Consider the following 12,441-nt stretch of genomic DNA (forward strand, 5'->3'; position numbering starts at 1 on the left):
ATCGATCCGGATCGGCAGAAGCCCGGCTCCACCCCCCCCCCCATCTAACTCACCTGGCCAGTGAAGTTAAGGGGAGCAACTAATTGGTAACAACAAGACGGAGTGTGTTTGTGTGTGTGTGTGTGTGTGAGTGTAAGTGTAATATATTATATGCATATAATACAGTGTTAATGCATACATGTATTGCTAATAAATGTGGCGTTTTGCCTTATTCCCCCTGATAAGATCCTGTGCAGTACTTTAAGTACAACAATATCACTCGGCTGCGTGCTTGTGTTCCCTTTTGTGCTGCCCCAGCTCTGCGCAGATAGCTGACACAGCAAACCCGATGAGAACCCCCAATGACCACAGAGTCTAGTAAGGTACAAAGGCACCTCGGCCAGGTTTATTGCGATCTCGGACACAATTGCAGTTCCCTGTAGGTTTCTGAGCCTCATTCAGGACATACTACGAGAAAAGTGCCTCTTGGCAAGGACCCGGCTCAGTGGCGGGACTTTCCACTGCCCCCGTGGCCGGACAAAGACACCACCCCAGGGACACATTCTTATACACAGGTACAAACAAGTTACACATCACTCCTGACGTATTGAGGTGCAACCCCTCTACGTAGCAAGGTACAACCCCTCTATGCAGTAAGGTGCCGCCTCGCACCTTGTACCTGTTGGTTCGATCAAAACAACTCTATCCATCATTTTACCCTTTTGCCCCTGTCATTGGGATGGGTCGGCCTGTTCCATGTTATCTGTGGAATGTTCCGGTATGGTATGTCTTGGTACCATGTTTATACTGTAACTATGCTAAATTAGGGTTACCATATTTCAGCAAGCAAAAAAGAGGACGGGAGGAGCCCCGCCCTAGCCCCGCCCCTGTCCTGCCCTAGCCCCGCCCCTGCCCCCACCCACTTCCCACCCCCCTCAGAACCCCCAACCCTCCCCCCCTGCTCTTTGTCCCCCGACTGCCCCCTCCTGGGACCCCTGCCCCTAACTGCCCCCCCAAGACTTCACCCCCTACCTAAGCCTCCCTGCTCCTTGTCCCCTGACTGCCCCCTCCTGAGACCCTCTCCCCAGTCCTAACTGGCCACCTAGGACCCTACCCCCTACCTGTGCCCTGATTGCCCCAACCCTTATCCACACCCCCAGACAGAGCCCTGGGACTCCCACACCCCATCCAACCACTCCCCACCCCCTGACAGCCCCCCCCAGAACTCCCGACCCATCTAAACCCCTCTGCTCCCTGTCCCCTGACTGCTCCGATCCCTCTCCCCACCCCTGCCCCCTGACAGCCCCCCCAAAACTCCCAAACACCCCCCCCGCTCCTTGTCCCCTGACTGCCCCCCCCGGGACCCCTGCTCCTAACTGCCCTCCAGAACCCCACCCCCTACCTAAGCCTCCCTGTTCCTTGTCCCCTAACTGCCCCTTCCTAAGACCCCCCCCAAACTGCCCCCCAGGACCCTACCCCCTACCTGTACCCTGACTGCCCAAAACCTAACCCACACCTCCCAGAAAGCCCCCCCCGAACTCCCTGCCCCTTCCCTGCCCCCTGGCTCCCTTGTCGTTGGCCTTCTGTTCGCCTAAGGGCTCTCTGGGAGCTTGCTGAGTCTGAGCCGTTCTCCCGGCACGCTGGGCAGCAGCGGGGGAGGAGCTCCAGCCTGCCGGAGGCCAATGCAGGGAGGGAGGGAGGGAGCTCTGCTGCAGGGGGAGGAGGGAGAAGTGCAGGAGGGACTCTCTCTCGCTGTCGGAGCCACATGTAAGTAGCACCATCCGGCTGCCCTCATAGACTCATAGACTCATAGACATTAAGGTCAGAAGGGACCATTATGATCATCTGGTCTGACCCCCTGCATGCTGCAGGCCGCAAGACCCTTCCCTGGACTCTACCGTTGAAGTCCCCAATCCTGTGTTTTAGTGACTTCAATCGGCTGAGACCCTCCTGCTAGTGATCCCTGCCCCATGCTGCGGAGGAAGGCGAAAAACCTCCAGAGGCTCAGCCAATCTACCCTGGAGGAAAATTCCTTCCCGACCCCAAATATGGCGATCAGTAATACCCCGAGCATATAGGCAAGAGTCTCTAGCCTGACCCTTGTTGGCCATTATGCTGTTCATGTACCAGTTGTGCTGTTCATGCCCTGTTAGCCGCGAGTGCTCTGCATGGGGGTGGGGGGGGAGGGAGGGAAGTTCAAAAATCCGGACATGTCCGGGGGAATCCGGACGAATGGTAACCCTAGCTAAATGAATATGTATTTCTGCAACATCAGCCCTTTCCTTGCCAACTTCTGTGAGCAGGGCCTGCCTCTTGCTCACAGCTTAACTTTGCTTCATATTAACAAAGTCTTGACCATTACTTTAGTTCAGGCCTCAGGGCCTTCATTAGGCCTTTACTTACTACATTGCCTTCACTTACTACATTCCCCCACTTTTTGTCTTTTTAAGGGGAGGATGTTTACCCATCGTCCCGGAAAAGCATAATGCATGGACTAAAGATAACCCAGTGGGCTAAACACTTATATGGTTACCTTCTTTTACTATCCATACACTTATGCCCCATCCGTCTGTTTAGTCTGCACATTCCCTCGTACGACTGGCAGACAGATTTTATTATCCAATTATTTTTTAGTCCCTTATGGTGGGCCTGGGAATGTTAGGCCCGGGACCATGACTGAGGAATGTAGTATTATGATTGAGCCTTAGAGGCACTCCCAAATAATTAATATATATCAATTATATGGATATGGCTTATATATTTGTAGTGTGTATGGGCATATATGTATAGTATGTATGTGTACATATGACACTACCTTATATGCAAGCATAACTGTTTTTTCAGTCTGGTGTTGTACTCTGGCCCTTTTACTTTGGTGACACAGATAGAAACACACTCCTGTTAGGGTAATTCCAGTTATCACCTGTTTTATCATTAGTAGTAGGCGGAGTGTTTTGAAATATTGGAATAGGGATTGTGATAGTATGTCCCACAGTGCTATGTATATGAGAAGTAAAACAGAAATTTGGAGTAGTGACACTACCACTGAGGCCTTTATATAGAAATATATTGTAATTAGTTACTACCTAGTACTGTCCATTCATGTTATAGGTCACCCTCTGGTTAGCTTCACTGGGCAGGAAATAGAAGTGGTTCACTTCTCTGTTCCATTGGTTGCACGGCTCTGTGATACACCAGTAGTTGACATAGATCCAGTTGTTTCTTATGGATGCTGTCTTCCAGATAGTTACTGTCCATTCAGTAAGTTAATTTATCAAATATTGCTGTGTCAGGATGTAGTATTGGTACCCAGACACTGAACACGATTGTTTTGAATAACATGTGCCTCAGTTAGGATGCAGTGTCACTGACCCAAATTATGACAGGTACTAACAGGCCATTTGTTTACCCCATTTGTAGTTACTGTGTAACTTTTTGTTTGTTTACTACTTTGTTTTTTCTTTGCCTTCACGTTGTTTGCTGCTATTTGTTTGTTGATTTTTACATGTGTGTTGGTTAAACAGTTTAGCAAGGTTATGCACATTGTCAATGTTGTACAGCAATAATACAGTTGTTTTTACATAGTAACCAAGTTGAAATTAAATGACGGCTTATCCTGGTCCAGCTAGTGGTTTTTAGCTGATTGTTAACTTAATTGTCCATATATGGTAGATCGAGGTGTGTTTCACCTGTCTCTTATTTATAAAGCACTTCATTTTCCTGTTCTTGATGCTTGGGGCTTCTTCACTGTATGCTGATATCATCTGGTGTCTTCAGGGTGTGATATTTTTTGGTGTCTTTGGTCTGTGGGATGCAACTTAAACAGCTGGTTAGTTAACATAATAAAGCGTTTTTTGCTTGTTTCTTTTTTGTTTTTGTTTTCAGTAACTCAAACTTAATACATAGTTTAACTTAGTTTGTTTACAATGTAATAAGGACAATGTAATAGGGACCGAGCCTTTTATAACACAAGCTATACTTTTGCAATTGTTGTATAGACATTCATTTTCATTTGAAGTGCATTACTAATATTTTTATACGAAATGTAATGCTTAACGGCTAAAATAAATGCTCACAATCTTCCATGAGAAGGTGTATTGCTTTTCCTTGCTGAACAATTTGTTTCAGCAAAGGAGTTAACAGAATTTTTACCAAGCTTTTTAGAGTTAATTTGCTTCTGATACCAATTTCACTCTTGTTAACTGTTTAGAAGCACAACTTTAACAACCACTGCTTCCCATTAACATAACATAACAAAAGAAAAGCATACAAAATTAAACCAACTATAAAATTAAACTAAAATAAATTTTAAATGCAGTACTTTGAGGGTATTTGAGGGTATACTTTTATGATGCTTTGCTATGTTTGGGAGCCAAAGGTGGAAACCTGTTGAAAACATGGAAACCTGTTGAAATTGTTTGGTTAGCTTTATGCATAAATTGTTATTTTAAAACATTTTGGTTATGACATTCTTATAACTATATTTAAAAGTGCAAACAAGTTTATAAAAAGCCCAAACAAGAAATTAACATTTTGTTGATATTGTTTTTACCTTAGTATTGAGGTTTCCCCTTACATTTTTTCTTTGAATAACAAAATAAAAAAAAAAATCTTAAAAAACAAAACAAAACTGTGATTGATAAGAGAATATTTTTTGTTTGCAATTGCATTATTTGTTGAGGCAGAAATATATGGAAATATATGTACATATATTTATAACTGAAACCTTTTTGAACTTTGCACAAAAAATTGGTGCTAATAATACTATGATTATACCCCAACCATGATTTTAAAATAGTGTGGTACCACATATACATAAATTTTTTAAAGGGTATAAAATTGACTTTTGTCGCAACAAAATAAAAATAATAAAAAATAGTCACGTAACACACACAACATACAACACAAGACAACACACATGACATACAGGACAAACTTAAAATTAAAAACAAATGGCGCCAGAATTCTATTTATAACTATACAAAATAAGGCAAACAAAAATAAAAAATAAAAAGGGTTATATTTGAATAAACAAATTATTACTTTATATAAAACTTGTTACATAAATTGTTAAAAATATATTAATATTTGCCAAATGTATTGTATTAATTTGGTAACAAGGAATTTTGCATTACTTTATATTTAACATTATTTGAAAATAAGAAAAGCCCATGTTTCAAATATTAGTAAGTGGTTAGGATTAGAAGCAGAGTGTGCATTTCTGTTGCTTGGCAACCATATCTTCAAGAAAGTTAGGAATAATTCCAGCTGTTGCATTCCTGAAGGGTTAAAATACTTAATTTACTGGGATTTATTTAAAGTAAAGTTTTTACCTTGTTTTCTTTTTGTTTCTTGTTTTATTCTGTTTTCAATTGCTGTATATTTTGGAGGTTTCTGTAAAAACTATAACTTTTAACTTTTTAAAACAAAAAGAGAGCAGAATTGAGGAGAGGCAGGGGAGAGAGGGTGGGGGTGAAGAGCAACTTAGGAAGGTAGTGAGACCTGAGCCAAGAGAGATTAACTCTATCAAGATATTTGAAAGTACAGGCAGCAGCAGCAAATTTAACAAACTAAGAAAGCATATAAAGGACAAAACTTAACCGGTATGTAAAAATATTTGAGAAAGACAATTCTATTTTCAGATATGAGTGCGGAGTGTGGTTCCGTGGGTCAAAGCAGTTGGGAACCTGCACAGTTAGGAACCGTGCCCCTGTTTTTTATCCTGGCTTTGAGAGGAGAATGGGGGTAGTTACTTGCTCTAGTAAAACTTGAATTTGTTCCCCCAATGTCTGTTGCTTTTGTGTGCATGCCAGATGGATGGCGGGAGTGCCCTTTTTTGTTGCAGTTAACTGGTTTTGGGCAACTCCATGTGTTAATGCATTAATTCTAGGTGTTAACCCACTTAATTTTGGTTTTTTACTTTGAAATGCTTTTTTATTCACTCCCCTGCGATCGAGTCGCAGCTCCTGTCTCCTAATGTGCTCTGTGAACTGTTCCATATTTTCCTTCATCTGATTTACCAATTCTGTGAAAGTATTATGTGCTACTCTTTCCTTCTGTGCACTTACTTGTCCCGTTCTGACAGGCACCAGTCTAGGTCTCAGTGTAAGTTTAACTGGAACCTGGCTTTTATCATAAGGTGGTGGTTGCAATGCAGTGGACCCCGTTTCATCTTTTAATTTTACTAGGACCACATTTTTCCACTTCTGTCCCCATTCTTCAGGCACAGGGTAGCTACCTGAAGCCTGCTGTTTACTACCAATATTTATAACAGGGGACGGCACTTTTTGCTTCTGCAGGTTTTCTACAGCTGTTTCCAATTTTTTATTTTCCTGCTTCACTTGCTCGAGCATATCATGAGTTTGGCCCGCCTGTTGCTGTGCTAACAGAGTTTGGGCTTTCCAGTGCTCAACTGCCCAGGTTACCTCTTCTACTCCTCCTGTTTTTTCTGTGACTTGTTTGGCTAGCATTCCAACATGCTGTCTGAGCCGTCTCACTACCAGAGACATGAGTTGCAAAATTCTTGCTTTTTTACTCTTATTACTGTTTCTCAGAGCCTCGGTTTCTACCATCGCTCTACATAGGCCAGTCCATGTTTCCCCACTCTCTTTTTTAAATTCATATGGACCCCCCTTACTGGCAATCCAGCGGGTCCAACAATTATCAAACTCCGTGTGGATCATAAGGGAGGGGATAAGGGGGTTCCCTAGCTCGAGGTTTACTGCCATGTTAAATCGCGATTCTTACCACGGCAGTTTTCCTTACTCACCAGATCAGCGGTCGGGGTCACCAGTGTTGTGAGAGGCTACCGGTGTGGTGCTTCTGCTTTCTCCTGTTGATATCACTTGGCTGTGTGCTTGTGTTCCCTCTGTGTGCTGCCCCAGCTCTGCGCAGATAGCTGACACAGCAGACCCGACGAGAACCCCCAATAACCACAGAGTCTACTAAGATACAAAGGCACCTCGGCCAGGTTTATTGCGATCTCGGACACAATTGCAGTTCCCTGTAGGTTTCTGAGCCTCATTCAGGGCATACTACGAGAAAAGTGCCTCTTGGCAAGGACCCGGCTCAGTGGCGGGACTTTCCACTGCCCCCGTGGCCGGACAAAGACACCACCCCAGGGACACATTCTTATACACAGGTACAAACAAGTTACACATCACTCCTGACGTATTGAGGTGCAACCCCTCTACGTAGCAAGGTACAACCCCTCTATGCAGTAAGGTGCCGCCTCGCACCTTGTACCTGTTGGTTCGATCAAAACAACTCTATCCATCATTTTACCCTTTTGCCCCTGTCTTTGGGATGGGTCGGCCTGTTCCATGTTATCTGTGGAATGTTCCGGTATGGTATGTCATGGTACCATGTTTATACTGTAACTATGCTAAATGAATATGTATTTCTGCAACATCAGCCCTTTCCTTGCCAACTTCTGTGAGCAGGGCCTGCCTCTTGCTCACAGCTTAACTTTGCTTCATATTAACAAAGTCTTGACCATTACTTTTAGTTCAGGCCTCAGGGCCTTCATTAGGCCTTTACTTACTACATTGCCTTCACTTACTACACTGGGCGAGCGCCGTCTGGCCCAGCCTATGGATGGAGAGCTCATGGGCCGGGACCTGCTGGGACCTGGAGGCGGGGGACGACTGGGTCAGGGCAGCCAAGGATCAGCCCCTGAACCCCCCACTCTCCGGCACCCCCCATCCTCACCAGGCACCCCAGCCCAGCCCACCTCCCCCCCTGCTCCCCGGGAAGGGCTGCGGGGCCCCGTCGTCACAGCGCCTGCTAGGGTAGTACAGCATTGGTACCCCCGGGAGAGCAGATACCAGTGCAGAGTATTAATACCTCAGAGAGCATCAATGCTCCTCTCACCGCTATAGACTACCAATGCTCCTAGAGCATTATCAGTCCAGAAAGTATTAATCCTCCCACCCCAAATGTCAGGTACCGATGCTCTCAGATTATTATTAACCGGGAGGGAGTATTCATGCTCCCACCAGAGTATTAAAGCCCCTGCCCCATTCTCAGGGTATTAGCTCTCCTCCCAGAGAACACCGGGTTTTCATTAGTATTCCCCAGCACCAACGCTCCTGCTTGTCTCGATGCCGCTACTGCAGCATTAATACCACTGCCCAAGTACTGATGCTCCTCGCAGAGGACGGGCGCCCCCGGCATGGGGCAGAGAAGCAAAGTATCAGTACTGCTCTGCGGGCACCTACCCCCTCGAACCGGCAGATCTCAGGGCAGGTCCGAGCCCCGTTTGAAAGGTGCACAGGCGGGGGGAGGGGGGACAAGATCCCACGAATCCTACATACCCCAAGTCCAGTAGTGGGGGATGGGGAGCACAGCCCTCCATCCAAGGTACTCCCCGCTAAGGCCGGGGGCTCCCCCCATATGGGGATCCAGCCCCTGGGGCACCCCAAGAGGGGATGCGGGGGGACGGATCAGTTCAGACGAGCGGGGGGTGGGGGACTCACCCCAGGAGGCTGCGGCGCAGCAGGCAGGGGAGGGCGATGGCCCCCAGCTGCCGGACCTCGCGCTCCACCCCCCCGTGCAGCCGCTGCGACTCCAGCGTCACGTCCTGCTCCGGGCCCAGCAGCTTCCTCTGCACGAAGGCCTGGACCTGAGAGACAGTGGGGGGAGACCATGCTGGTGCCCCTCAGTCCCAGCCCTGGGCCCCACTCCCCCAGCCCTGCCGGTGCCCCTCAGTCTTGCCCCACAGCCTCCTCCTAAGTGCGGGCGGGTGGGGTGTCTCACCTCGGCCTGGTCCTTGCGGAGCTGGGATTTGATGTAGGAGGTGCCTTTGATCAGCGCCCAGACGTGCTGCTGCTTTTCGCGCTGGGTGGATTGGGGGGGGGGGGTTTCCAGTCCTGGGGTTGCTTCGAGCCAGTGTCCCTGCTCCCCCCGTGCCAGGAAGGCACTGCTATATTCCCTCCCTTTCCCCCCAGAAGTCACCCCCATCCTCCCACAACTTGTCCAATCCCTCCCTTCCCCCATCATCCCCACACCCTTATATTCCCCCCCCAGCATGCACCCCCTCTACTTCCTTCCCCCTAGGCCAGCCAGGTACCCTGTGGATCCCCCTCCAAGAATCCCCCACCCATGGGCCCCTTCCCAGCCAACCCCCCCATATCCTAGTGTGTGCCCTATTGTCCCCCTACCCCCCAGGCAGATCCCATGTCCAGAGACTGCCCTGCTCTAACCCCCAGATTCCTCCCCCCCCCCGTACTCACCACCAGGTGGCGGAAGTCCAAGATGTGCTGCCGCTTGCTCTGCAAGGCCTGCAGCTCGGCGTGGCGGGCACTTGCCTCCCGCTCCAGCTCCCGGCAGCCCCGCCAGCCGCACAGCCCGCAGCTCCAGTTCCAGCACTGCCCTGGGGGCCGGGCGGGATAGGCCGGCTCAGCGGGCAGATGGGGACCAGCAGGGGGCGCACTCTGTAGGTCTGGGGCGGGGGGGACCACATGGGCAGGGAATCTTCCCAGCAGGGGGCACTCTCCCGGGGGTGGGTGGTCACAGACTGTGCAGGAGGGACCCTGGGTGGTGGGGATGTCTCCCCGGCAGGGGGTGCCCACCACAGGCCCCAACAGCACAGGGGGACCCCACGGAACAGGGTAGTCTCCCCAACAGGGAGCACTCTCCAGGGGGCCCTCACAGCGCAGGGGGACCCCTGGAGCGGGAAGTCTCCCCAGCAGGGGACGGTCTCCCAGGAGTGGGTGGTCACCAACTGTGCAGGGGTGAGCCCAGAAGGCAGGGTGTCTCCCAGGGGCTGGGGCAGCTACCTGGCGAGGATGGCACGCTCCGAGCCGTCCGCCAGCAGCCGGTGCATCTCCTGCAGGAGGGAGGCCAGCTGGGCCGTGCCGCGCTGCTCCCGGGCCTGTAGGGGGAGCTGTTGCACCCACAGCTCCTCACACCTGCTCCAGCCTTCCTGCAGCCAGGGGCAGGGAGCAGGTAAGGAGGGGCCAGGGGACACTGCCCCCTCCCCCACTATATCCCAGCTGGAGATATGGCCCTGAGGTCCCCCTGCAGTCCCTGTGACCCCCCAGCACTGAAATACACTCCCCTCCCCCGCTATATCCCAGCCCCCGGAACCTCCAGCCCCCAGATGTGCCCCCCCCGCACTATATCCTACCCGTTGGGACTGCCCAGCCCCCAGATGCAGCCCTGCCTGCCCCTCCCCATGTCCCCACTCACCTGTATGAGGCCCCGGACCGAGGGCAGGGCTGCTGGCGGCCCCGCCAGGTCTCCAGGCGGGCGCTCTCGTAGCGGAACCTGCAGGCCAGAGGGCAGAGGTACAGGCCCCCGCACTGGTGCCATGGGTCACTGCAGCACTGCTGGGGTGACAGCCCCCCAGAGCCCTGACTTTGCCCTCTGCAGTACAAACTGCCACCACCAGGGGGCCAAAGCCCCACAGCAGCCCCTCTCCCAAGCTCTGACTCTGCCACCCTACCCGCCCCCCAGTACAAGCCACCACCACTGGGGGGCGACGGCTCCGTACAGCACCATGCACCCACACTGCCACCCCCTTAGTGGTACCCACTTGAGCGCCTCTACGTCGCGGGGAATGTCAATGCGGCTGGTGAGCTCTTGCATCTGCAGGGTGTTCTCCAGGGCCAGGTGCTCCAGGGCTTCCAGGACGTGGTTGGGAGGGTGGGAACCCACGATGTCCTGCGTGGGCAGAGAGGTGGGATGAGCCACAGCGGGGCAGAGACGCTGTACCCTCCATCAGGGCTGGCTCCAATACCCCAGTGCGGTGCTAGGGGGCGCTGTGCTGAAGGGAGCAGGGCAGGGGGCTCTCCCGGGGCAGTCAGGGCTGGCCCCGATGCCCCAGCCCGGCACTGGGGGCGCTGTGCTGCAGGGAGCAGGGTGGGGGGGATCCCCCAGCAGTCAGGGCTGCCCCAATGCCCGGCGCTAAGGGGCGCGCAGGTGCCCCTCCCAGCTGTGGCTGTACCTTAGCACCAGGTGAGCTGACCCAGTGCAGCGTTATGTGCAGCTGTTCCCAGCTCAGAGGTGGCTGCATCTCTTCACCATGCGAGACGTCCCCAGGGTCCCTACCCTATTGCGCCTCCCTCCCCTGTTACCTCCACCGTGCTCAACCAGTGCTGGTAGGATGCCTCCAGCAGCTCCTCGCTTGTCCCGCTGCTGAGAGACACACACATGGGGCAGGTCAGAAGGGGAAGAGGAGGGCAGGGGAGCTCACAGGCTCTTACGCGAGGGCCCCAGACGTGCTGTGCTCGAAGAGCGACTTCAGGAAGTGGAAGCGCAGCTGGCAGGCTGTCCGCACATCCTGCTGCGGAGAGACGGACAGACACTTGGATGGGTTCCCGGGGTGGGGAGGAGACGACGGCCCTCAAGAAAGCTGCAGATCACCAGGAATCACTGGTGGAATCACCAGGATCTACTGGATCCTCCCCCTTTATTGGGATCCAGGCACAGGCTCAGTGAGATCCCTCAGGATCCCAAGACCTGATTGCCAATGGCCCGACAGACTCCCCCCGGGTCCCGGCACCAGGCTCAGTCCGATTCGCTCCTCCTCCCCAACCAAACCCCATCACCAGATCCCACGGTGAGATCACCAGAGCCCCATGCTGGCATTCACAGGGCTCAGATCACCGGGTACCCTGCGTCACTAGATCCTGCCTTGGGATCTCCAGATCCCCTCAAGATCCCAGGACTGGGATCCCCAGATCACCATCCCCAACTAGCACAGGGCAGAAGGATTCCCAAATTCCTCTCCGCCCACCCGGGAATCTACCCACTGTCCCCTCCCCACTCACCAGTACTTCAGGCTCCACGCCAGCAAGTCCGAGGTCAGGCACCTTCCCTCCCACCGTCAGCTCCACCTTGGCCTTTCTGCAGAGACCAGAGGCGCTGATCACACAAGTCAGGGTCAGAAGGCTACACCTAGAGAGAGAGCTGGGTTCTCGCCACTCTGTGAAGCCTTAACCCGTCGGGGGTCCCAGGTGGTGGTGGTAGGGGAGGGTCTAGAGTGCTGGAGACATGCAGAGCCCCCAGCACGATCAGTCAGGAGAAGACGTCTCAATGGAACTGATGCAGATGTTGGATCCAGGCATCAGAACACTTACTTGAGCGTGGGTAGGGGTTTTTGTAGGGAAAGAGCAATGGTGTCTGGGCGGGGGGGGTGGTGTCCTTCATGAATCAGACAGGCTGGATACTGCACCCTGGTTCCCCAAGAACATAGAGCTGACAGGTAACACCCCAGAGGCGGCCGCATCTCGGGGCTGGGCGAAGGGTCCCTGGATAACCCCCCCCACATGTCCCACCCCAGAAGCAGCCGCATCTCAGTGCCAAGCGAGGAGTCCCTGGATAACCAGCCCCCCCATACATCCCACCCCAGAGGCGGCCGCATCTCGGGGCCAGGCGAGGGCTCCCTGGATAACCAGCTGCCCTGTGCCCCATCCCAGAGGCAGGTGGGGGGGAGAGCAGGTCTTAGCTGGGGTCTCT

General features: G+C 51.9%; 1 protein-coding gene across 1 annotated transcript; it reads right to left on the reverse strand.

Moving 5' to 3' along the window:
• Positions 1-9,754: 9,754 nt before the first annotated feature.
• LOC128827349 (HAUS augmin-like complex subunit 5) lies at positions 9,755-11,297 on the reverse strand. The gene is made up of 4 exons (XM_054011205.1): positions 11,058-11,297; positions 10,517-10,644; positions 10,171-10,248; positions 9,755-9,890 (listed from the first exon to the last, which is right to left on the reverse strand). Exons 1-4 carry the CDS (start codon positions 11,133-11,135, stop codon positions 9,755-9,757), a joined length of 420 nt encoding a protein of 139 aa, XP_053867180.1. The 5' UTR covers positions 11,136-11,297.
• Positions 11,298-12,441: the final 1,144 nt, after the last annotated feature.

The sequence above is a fragment of the Malaclemys terrapin genome, chromosome 21, assembly GCF_027887155.1.
Source record: "Malaclemys terrapin pileata isolate rMalTer1 chromosome 21, rMalTer1.hap1, whole genome shotgun sequence".
Taxonomy (NCBI): Eukaryota; Metazoa; Chordata; order Testudines; family Emydidae; genus Malaclemys; species Malaclemys terrapin.